The sequence below is a fragment of the Schistocerca gregaria genome, chromosome X (assembly GCF_023897955.1).
Source record: "Schistocerca gregaria isolate iqSchGreg1 chromosome X, iqSchGreg1.2, whole genome shotgun sequence".
NCBI lineage: Eukaryota > Metazoa > Arthropoda > Insecta > Orthoptera > Acrididae > Schistocerca > Schistocerca gregaria.
This window is the reverse complement of record NC_064931.1, coordinates 586,024,755-586,035,427: the sequence shown is the minus strand read 5'-3', so window position 1 is coordinate 586,035,427 and position 10,673 is coordinate 586,024,755. Positions and strand designations below refer to the sequence as shown.

Here is a 10,673-nt window from a genome sequence, read left to right as displayed (position 1 = left end):
TCAATCTCTCTAAGCAACTTGCAAACTGAGTGAAGTACGCTATGTTCGTCAGGCGGTGAACGGAATGTTACCGCACGGCTAGCGTAGCAACCGAAGCGACATTTATACTGCAGCGATGTAAATAAGAAACTGCGATATGGCATCGGAAATTCGGGAAGGACCGGTGGTGACGTCTCGGGGTGCGAGTGCGCCCGGGGAAAGCAACGGAGAGGCGGCTGAAGCGGGAGCGCGTTTGAAAGGTCCCGCGTGGCTTTTGTTAGCGCGTCTGCGCACCGCACTGGCACTAATGAAGCGTAGCGGCCCGCCGGGGAGGGGGCCGAGGCCAGCCAATGGCGGCAGGCGGCGCGGCGCTGGGGTGGGGGAAGCCGGCGGCGGCGGCCGCGGCCGCGGCGCGCGCTCACAGTGAGCTGGGCCTGGCCCGTCGGGGACTAACATGAGACACTGAGCGATCATGCTCGTGGCCGTCATCGTGCTCCTGCTGCGCCAAGTCTCCGCCAACTGGATGTAAGTACGGAAGCTCGTGCAGCCTCCTTTCCTTCGCCGTTGCCTCTTGCTCACCTTTTTAGGCCGCAGCAGGGTTTTTTTTCTCGTCTCTGTGGCGAAATTTACCTTTCGTCCGGCGACTGGAAACGTCAAAAGTAGCGGAAACGCGACGCACTGGAAGGGTCCAGCGTCTGCACGGAAGGGCCTGCGGCGCGGCACGCTCAAACGTAGGCGCTGCACCTCGTGGGCTCTCCGCGTTCTCACTATATCAGCGAAAGTAGCAGCGTCTGCTTTTCGAAACTCTGCATGCTAAGCTCACAAGACAAACGACAAATGTTCGTACATGTCTCATAAGGAGCTTATCTAAATATTATCACTAACTTATACTGTAATGATCACTATCGAAACATAATACTTACCTGTGTAGCGATACACATATTTTATACCTAAGGTTAAACTGGCTTATTAAATGAGACCAGCAGTCTCTATTAAGGCACTGTTACTCAACACTGTTAATTTAGTGCTCCTGTTTTGTATATTCGCTCCAAAGAAGAGGGCATGAGACATTTAAAGGTCAAGGTTATGCACCAGAAATTCTGCTCTAATTAAGAGATCGTTTCTGTTATTTCGACATGTTTTACGACTTTGTCAAACGACAATGGTCTGAACCAATGCTATGGCCTGGAGATGACAATTTTGAATGTGCCTACTTCTTTTGTTTTTCTTGTACAAATCGGTGATGTAAGTCGTGTTTCCTACTACGTATTAATACCTTTACTTTCCAAGATTCAAACTGTGCTGCAGTTGATTTGCAACAGCGCACGCAAATTTAACTTCATTAGTCAAATAATCAACACTAAAGATTTTCCTTTGTCAAACTCCATACTGTAAATTTGCTCTAAAATTCGTAATACTAATGTAAAGGTAATTTAGTTACGTGGATGATCTGTTTGTCATTTTACCCTTAAAATACACGACGAAATAATACTGTTTCGTTCGAACAAAAAACCTTTTATTGGTCTGACTAAATAAAAACAAGTAATAAAACTAAGAGGGAAAAACACATGGTTAAACGAGAATCTGGCAAATAGAACTGTAACTAAATAGTTGAACATCACACCACAATTCGTGGCTCGGAGCAGCTGTCGCATTCCAGGGATTTGCAACCTGGTGTACGCTAAGAAGCATTTTATTACCACGAAAGGATTACCCCGTTCGTAGCGACGGGTCTGGTTTTTTCCTCATACTAAGATTATTAATGCGAAAGCTCTGAGGCGGCCATGGAGGAGACACGATACGAAGAACCTGCTTAAGATACCAAAGGTCGTAACTTGCCACACAATATTTCGGGTAACTGTGGATGACACTTACAGGAGACCGTAACAGCATTTGTATGCGTCTCGGGAGTCGTCCACACACTGCCTGTCTTCCTTTTTTGAAGATAGCCACCACATGTCGGTATCCTCTCCAATTTATTTTATAAAATGCTGTAGGTTGATTTTTGATACTGTTGAGACGTAGAGAAGCATTACGCTCCGTTTTCGACGTAGGAAGGCGGGTACTTTAACATGCACTTCAGAAACTGATGTTACATGCCTTATACAAATAATCTTATGGCTTAGCTATGACTCCCCGACATCCACTTAACGTCATGTCACTTACGGCAGAAGACAATTTGTTGTTATGATATCTCTTTCATCCCATTTGGTTCTTACAGAGCAACACCAACTGGTGCGGTGATTTTCGATAACTTCCCGGGAAATTTCGTTTTAATTCAGTTTCATTCTGATTCCTCACCGTCAGTGTTATACACTGCCACGAAACATAGATATTGTCTATTGCGTAAAAATGAAGATAACGAAATAAAATATAAAAATTATTAACTGACATTTCTAAAGCTCGCTCCAAAACTCCTTATTACTCTTAAAAAATTTGAGAGAAATTTCCGCATTCGTACGTAACAGTAACGTATAATAACATTGTTTTACAGTTGTAAAATACAGAACAACTGGTGAAAGAGTACCGTAGCTTAATGTCATAAACTTCTGTCAGAGAAAAACGTGCAGGCATCGACAACGTGCAGTGTTTTTCGGAGATAAAATTCCAGTTTTCAGAATTTCTGCTCGTCAATGCCCGATCACAGATCCGTGCGGAAGTGTACACGAACCTTCCATTATCCGTGTGGGCACTCGTGTGGAACTTGCCCGCAGCATTCAGGCCCCGAAAAATCCTTACCATTCTGTTGCTCGGAGGGTTAAAACACCGAAATGCGCTTAGTCTATTTCAGTTATATGTTCATTGACAAGTAAAAATGAAGTTTTCTGGGCCTCCCTTGCAGAAGCATGTGATGGTTCATGAACCTGTTGCTAAAAGCGCCCCCCTAGGTAACTGACACTCAGCACTTCACTAATAAAAATAAATAGGTCATATATATATATATATATATATATATATATATATATATATATATATATATATATATATATGAAGGAGTCTAATGTGTCTGAAGTCGTGTTATTGTCAGAAATAATAATACAGATTTGGTTCTCATCATCGTATACTTACTTAAATCAAGTGAATGACTAAGAATGACGTATAAATTGTTCCTTTGAAGAAAAAAAGCTGTCCAGAGAAAAAAAATTAAGAACTTCACATAATCTTTCCACTGGGCTTGTTGAATCTGATGTAAATTAAATGGAATCTTAATTCATAATACAACGTATAAGGATTTCTTTGGCACGTAATAAAGATTACAGGGAATTTGGTTTAACTCAAGAAAACATATCCAGACAAGTTTTAAATGATACGTACAAATCGCTTAATTTTGGCACGTACATTGTGATAACGCTACCTATTTTTGTACCAGATTTAATATTTTCAGTCAGTTACTTCTGATTTAAATCGATAATACGTCACTGACTTTTGTACCATGAAGTTCTCTCGTTAATATCACGACATGTAGAGAATTTGGTTCCCCGAAACGTTCTTGTAAGTTCTGCACTTACGCTTATACGTGTGGGTGCTATACACAAATCCGTTTTGGATACCTACGACTATTTTGTTTATCTTTTTCATGTTCCCTTCCTCATTAAATTGATAGTAGAGTAAAAATTAGACACCTAAATTCGAATGCATAGTAGCTTACTACTGCATCATTATCTTATTTTCTTAGATGATGGCATAAATTAACAAACCAATATTAGACCAAACCAAGGTTGAATTTTCGCTGTACTGAATACATTAGTGTAGTTGTATAGAGAGAGAAACCCGTAAACAGTGATTTTACCTTGTTTCATACAACCTGTCCGTCATTGACAAATGAGCCAATGATTAGAACTTCAACTTATACATACATATTCCACAATCCACTGCATAGTGTATGGTTACGTTTAGGAAGGAGAATACTCAAACAAAGAAAACAAATTTTCAAGCACTATACAGCTTTCTCGTCTCGGGAACATGTCGGTTTAATATTTTTATCTTTACCCGACCCTTTTGTAATACAATTCTGATTAGAGGTTTGTGAAATGGGTTGAAAAATAAAGCACAATTAGGCAAATCATTATAGAGTTGCACCAACTTCATTGAGCGATAGATGCCGTAGCACGCTTGCATTTTTTTACTATAAATGTCTTGATCTAGTGTCGAAACTTTCGTCACAATTCACAAGACAAAAGCGTGTAGTCTGTTAACAGAAAATGCTCTGTATCAGTTCTTTCACATGTTCATACACGCTGAGTCATAACGCTCTTTCTTCAAAATTCGGCTAACATTCAGTGTTTAATACACTTTTCCTACAGTCACTGTAATTGCAAATATGAATGTCCTTTAACTTGAAACGTGAGTGGAAGAGTATTTCTTATATCAAATTCTGCCAGAAGTTGAGCTACCGAACATCTAATAGCATTTGAATATTTCATATTCAGACATACAGATACATATAATTGCCTACAAAAATAGGAAACAAACGTGTAAGTTATATGTAAGATTGTGTAATACAACGAATCAAAAATGAGTGGAGATGAGTTAAGTGGACAAAAATTGATGTTGGTTAAAAAGCATTCTATCAAAACCAAAAGTACTTTTCTTTCATTTTCCTTTAGTGTTTACCTAATGAACTGTTAGGTATATTACTTTTCCGCGTCCCATGGTTCTGATCGATTTGCCCAGGTTTCTTGCATGACTTGAAAATAATGATCTATGTAACTTCTTTTCGTTGACGTGTAGTTCTGCGAGCTATGAGTCTATACTCATGATTCTTTTCTTCAGCAATGCATAAATAAATAGCAAAGACTGTGTTTAGTATTCTTATTTCACTTTCCACACTGGTAAAGTGCTGACATCTGATAATAACAGTAGGGAAAACAAACGTTTATTCGTAGGTACATCATAATCAGCTGCGACTAGCTACCCTTATCCCCATCGTTGTTGAGTAAAATTGGTTTCTACAACAGTATTTTCAGTGACTTTATAAACAGTGTCTTTTGAATACATTTGCAACTGTTTCTCTTCTTTGCGCCTTTTTTGTGAAAAGTTTCTGCAGGTCAATGATAGAATGCTTCTTAAATTCCGAAATAAAAATATGATAATTTTTTTCCATTTTAGTAATGAAACTGGAACTCATTTACGAAGGCCAGCCATAGCTTGTTACTGAAATTGTCTGATTGTGGCAGGCTGGTAATGTATCAGTACCAAGGTTGCTTGTCAATGTCCCACAGTTTAGGTTTAACACTTTGGCGTAAGTTAGCTAAGTTACTAAGTTATCTAAGTTAGGTGATAAGATCTTTTATAAAGTAAGAATTTACGAGCTGTACCACGAAGACGAGTATCTTCTGATATATAGTTTACCTTATGAACTACTGATGCATGAGAACGAAAATCTATCATAAGAAATTTAGCAGGATGAAATGTCAGTTCATTCTTACCCATTCGTCTGCATTTTCCGTAGGGCCGTTTGTGGCAACATACGTAAGGACCTCGACACTAAAAGTTAGAAACGTTAGGTTTCATGCAAAGAAACAGTCTTCTCGCGAAGCAGCTTCGAATAGAATGGAAATTGGGAAGAAATGGGACACATAAGTTGAACCACACAGCGTACGATGGCTTATGGAGTAAGATGTAGATAAAGCGGACATCAACCAAAAAATTGGTTTACCCATCATAGTACTGTTGTATGCGTGATCGTTTTACCTTATGGACTGGTTAGCAAAGGCAGTTATGGGGGAGAGGGATTCCCTATAGCTTATCATAGAATCTGAACGACGGTGCCATGTAATGGTTGCTAGTGACGCAAATACATACCACGGAAGAACAGACCAGGCATCGAGCACCGAATTTTTGATTGGCAGGATAACCAAATATTTTCAGAAAATGATCTGCATTTCTCCCTGTTTCAGATGACCCTAAGTTTACTTCGATGAAATAAGGATATTCTGATACACTGCGAGGAAACGCTGAATATATAAGCCAGAGCTCTCTGTAGAATATTGCTAACGTAGTGGAAAAACAGTAGTGAAAGAGATGCAACATTATACTAAACTTATTATTACCATGAGAATAAGAAACCTTAAGCAAAAACAGTGTTGTAGATAATTGACTTTAGTCATTAGTAACGTCCTGAAGAGAATGACAGTGGTTGCAGTTTGAGGCTAGAAGCAGTATATTAGTTGTCACATTGGCGCCCGACGTCTTCAGATATCACGTGCGACTCCATATCGATGTTCTTGTTTCTTCAAAACTTATTGGCTATAAGATAAGGAAGTAGTATCAAAACCAGCAAAATAAAACAGCGAATGTAAAACACACACTCACAGTGGTCTCAAAGTAAGTGCTAATGAACCCGTAATTAATTCTGCTTCCGTGAGAAAATAGGTTTTGATTGTTTGAAGAGCACAAAACCTCACTTTTCCATAAACGAGCGTGTAGATAAGACTAATGAGTCTAAGGGTATGTTAACGAATGAAGCAAATATGTTTACATTTAACGCAAAAGTATGGCTATACTTCACTTTTTTATAACTAGCGTTCCAGTTTCATGTGTGTAGTATTTAGACATTATTATGAAATGCTGAAATAAAATTTTTTGAGTAGAAGTCACTTCCATGTATGCAGGTGTGGAGAAAAAACTTGATTTAAAGTTATAAAACAAAGACTTCAAACCTTCGTACGTGTTGTAAACAAACTCATATAGTTTGCTATGGAAGCACCACAAGGCAGCTTGCCGTTGTCCCGAATTCACGAAAGATTTTCATTTTAAAAATTACATTAAACGCTAAAAAACATGGAATCGATTGGGGAATCTATTAGAGTAATTGCTATCAAAACAGTATAATTCCTAGTGGCATTCAGTTGTTAATTGCAGACTGAATTTTTCAAGTGCAGTTAAGTAATTTGCTTAAAAGACAGTGCACTCTCGTAACGACATTCAATGCCTCTGGAAAGTACCTTTCTGTTACTTTGCAACTACTCATGTCTGGAAAAAAATTATTCTTTTTCATCAAGTGTGAGAAAATTCTTCTTAACCTTCACGTAAAAAGAGGTTTCGTTAGCAGTACTTTTACTGGAAAGGCTCCAGCTTTCTCTCACCCGAAATCACTTTTGATGTTTTTTTCTACCATCCCTTTTTGGGGCTTGGTCTGAAGGTAAAAGGTGTTATACATTTTCTTCTGCGTCATCTGTGACAAAACGCTACACGCTACAGATATTTGTACTATTCTCAGGAATTAAATATTTAGTGAAGATGGTAGGATTATTCTGCATGATATAGTGAATCAGACTGAAAATATTTAAGTTTGTTATTGGTTACAAGAAAGATAAAATAAAAAACTAAAATAATCGTTACTGCCAACAGCAGAAGTTGTTCAGTGTTACAAGAAACTGGCATTTTATTTGGTCTCCATGGCATGGCATATGCTTTACTGTACACACATCATCTGAATCTGATAACCGTTTACAAAATCAGTCACACAGCTGCTTAGCCAGTTATTTATTGTCAACTATGACTTCTTTTCAGAAATGAAGCAAGTAGGACGCAGATATGACTTCAGTCAAGATAAATCGCAGAGAAATCTGTATCCGTACAAAAGACGATTCGTATAGAGAACGTAAGACTTCACGCGTTACTCTGTTATATCCGTGAATGTTTAATAGAACTTTGCTCTAGTTTAGCAGTGTTGTTTTAACGAAACAGTAATCGGAGATTTTGTGCCGCTAGTCTTGTACGAGTACGATCTATTGCACCTCAGCCAAGATCACGTTGAATGACAAGGCTACTTGCGTGGTGTACCGTGTTAGTGTGTCTAGTGCATCCAGCAGCACACGGTAGTTAGGCCTGATGTCGAATTGTGTAATTATTTTACGACTAAGAACGACCACCAGTTACTTTAATTCTAATTTATTTAGCTAAATCGCTCAGTGTGGAAGGGCTGGAACCGTATCCCTTCCACATTCGTTGCCAAATATTAAAACTATAACATATTCTCTTATATGACCTGAAGTATACTTTAGATACCGCATGAGGTATCGCTCTGTTTTCTTAACGCAATACATGTATACTTCTCAGTAAGGTGCGGCACGTTTAAATGTAAACGTATACATATACCTGATTTCATATATATTTTATCTGAAACTGAAAATATCAGAGAACTATACGCGCAAATAACTAGGGAGAAAAGTTAGATGTACGTGCGCAAATAAATAGCGAGAAAAAGGACTTGCTCAGGCTTCTAATCATTATCTACCCTTAAAATTCCTATCCTAGTATCTGAATAGGACTCATTCAGGAGCTGTGCAAACGCCTGTAAACTGATTTTCCACACAGTTTTCAAGACGTACAGCCTGTAGAGGAAGTGTAGTAGTCGAGACGTATGAAGACTGTACTGGCTGAATATTCCGCTACAAAAAAGATAGGAAAATGCAAGAGAACAAAAATTGTTTATTTATGCATTTACAGATTTGAAATGAATAAAAATTTACATCTTTCAAATTAAAATTCAGTAATCTAACTATCAACACTGTTCTTATTTACGCCTTTTCGCACTAGTGCGACAACGGTTTTAACATAGTACTGCTAGATTTTTAAGAGGACTGGATTGTTCATAGTGGAAACCAAAATTTCGCCCTCTCGAGGTTGCCTTTCTTATACAATATTTGTCCCGTATCCATCGACTCACATGAAAATCTGATAGAAAACCAAGCGAGCGATACATCGTTTGGGTGCAGTGAATTAATCTGTTTTATACATAGCTAGAACTATCAGAGGCCATGATCAACAATTTGTACCTATTCCAGTCATTAAAGGAGCACATATTCCATGAAAACTATATATGTAGTTCTGCATTAAGTACCAGTCCGTTGCATAATTTCAACTTGCTTGAAAATATGAAGCTTCACTAAGGTTTGTGAAAATTGTAATACCGAGAATTACGAATAAAATGTACCGTAAATCATGGGTGAAGTACAAAATAGTACCAAAGTATTGGGATTAAAGAGCTGTAAATGATCACACTTTTTTATTTTATTGCCATTTGTCTTCTAGGTCTCAATTTGAGGTCATCGCATTTAGATTAAATGTCACAAGTTATTCCTTGCCCGATTCTTCGGCGTAATCAGTAAGACTTCGTTTACCGCAGTAATTTGTAACATATATGCAACCATCACTGCAGAACAATCTAATGTGGGACATAATTGAGAAGGGTATAAGTTTTTTGGTTTCTGTACAGTGGAAACTGACTCGCTGGAATCTATTTCCAGCAGTCAAAAACACAGGAGACAGCGTCGAACCATCGACACAGAAGGTCCCCATCCGTTGCAAGGATGCAGCGTCGAGGCAATGTGATGGTCATGACGCTCCTCGCTTCTAGCTACTGGTTCCACGCACGCATCGCTGCAGTATAAGTATGTTGCGTGTGAACAAATATTTCATGGTATTACAGCAGGAAGCTGATCACTCTACCCTGAACTCATGAGCATGACGGCGCATCGTTTGACATCTGTCATGCACGTCGGCACTTGATTTCATGTGCCCGCTTAATGTGACAGCTCTCTGACTTAAGATTGGCGAAAACCGACGTATTAGGTCACACAACACAACACGTTACTGTACTTGCATGTACGCCGTATATCTGTAATCTTAACCACCTACAATCTATTACTTCACTATTCTGCACATAATTCGAACATAGAATCGTTCTAGCCATTATTCCTGTACATTGCAGTTTTCCGAACGTTGGTGTAATCACCCATCTGGAGAATCTACAACACAAAAGTCATTTATTGGTCACCCTTTATGTCGAGGAGTCGGTCACGTTGAGGTTTTCGCAGTATTGTACAAAATAATGGAGCCATATTTAGATCGTATGGGTAGAAAAAACGAGCACATATCCCATAAAGTCAATTATTAAACTAATTTATTTCTTGCTATTACAGCCATGAAAAGTAACAGCTGCTTTGTTTCTAATACATACCACCAGTGGATGACAACATCAACGGGCTTTCATGTATTCTCTCCAGTAATACAATGACCGCTACTTTAGCTCAGCGTTTAATTTTTATACTTTCTTTTTATCCCAAAGTTCAATGTGTGTTTGATTATATGTTTAGAGTTCAAGGGCGGCCCTCTGGCAGCTCCTAGATTTCTAATTGCGCTTATCGTGACATTCACGATTTTTAGTGACTTGCGTATGTTAAAATGCCACGGAAGGTCGTGTTTCGGATTATTCCTTAGAACTTCTTCTGTTTCTACGTGGTTGGGCTATTTCAGCTTTAGGAATAAGGCGAGGACGTATTACCTGTACTATAAATTCCCCATGCAGCGTTCGAACCAATCTGCGGATTTATGATTTCTTTACTTAATAGTTGCAAGATACTGCAGAAAATGACAAATGTTCTCATTACCTAAGCATTCGATTAACTGATTAACTGTAAACACACGCAAATGGGCGTGCACGCAAGCGCGCACGCACACACACACACACACACACACACACACACACACACACCGTGCACCGTGCGCAACGACTATCTCATAGAGTCTCCCACTTTCAGTTACTGTTCCTTGAATTTTCTGTATCTCATCTTTGTAGGACTTTTCAGGCGACAATCAGTACCAAGAGTCGGTAGAACGACAGCTTTGCATACGATCTCATCCTTCAATAAATTCTACTTACATTGTATTCTTTCGATAGAACTCAC

General features: G+C 38.8%; 1 protein-coding gene across 2 annotated transcripts in view; it reads left to right on the top strand.

Annotated features, from left to right (window-relative positions):
• The first annotated feature begins 398 nt into the window (after positions 1 to 398).
• The window catches only part of LOC126299030 (protein Wnt-16-like), a 748,335-nt gene continuing 738,060 nt past the window's right edge, over positions 399 to 10,673 (top strand). Inside the window, exon 1 of one of the 2 annotated variants that reach the window (XM_049990671.1) lies at positions 399 to 504. In XM_049990671.1, the coding sequence (XP_049846628.1) occupies positions 452 to 504 (53 nt within the window). In that variant the 5' untranslated portion in view covers positions 399 to 451. The remainder of the gene's footprint in view (positions 505 to 10,673) is intronic. The other variant, XM_049990672.1, reaches the window with a different exon arrangement.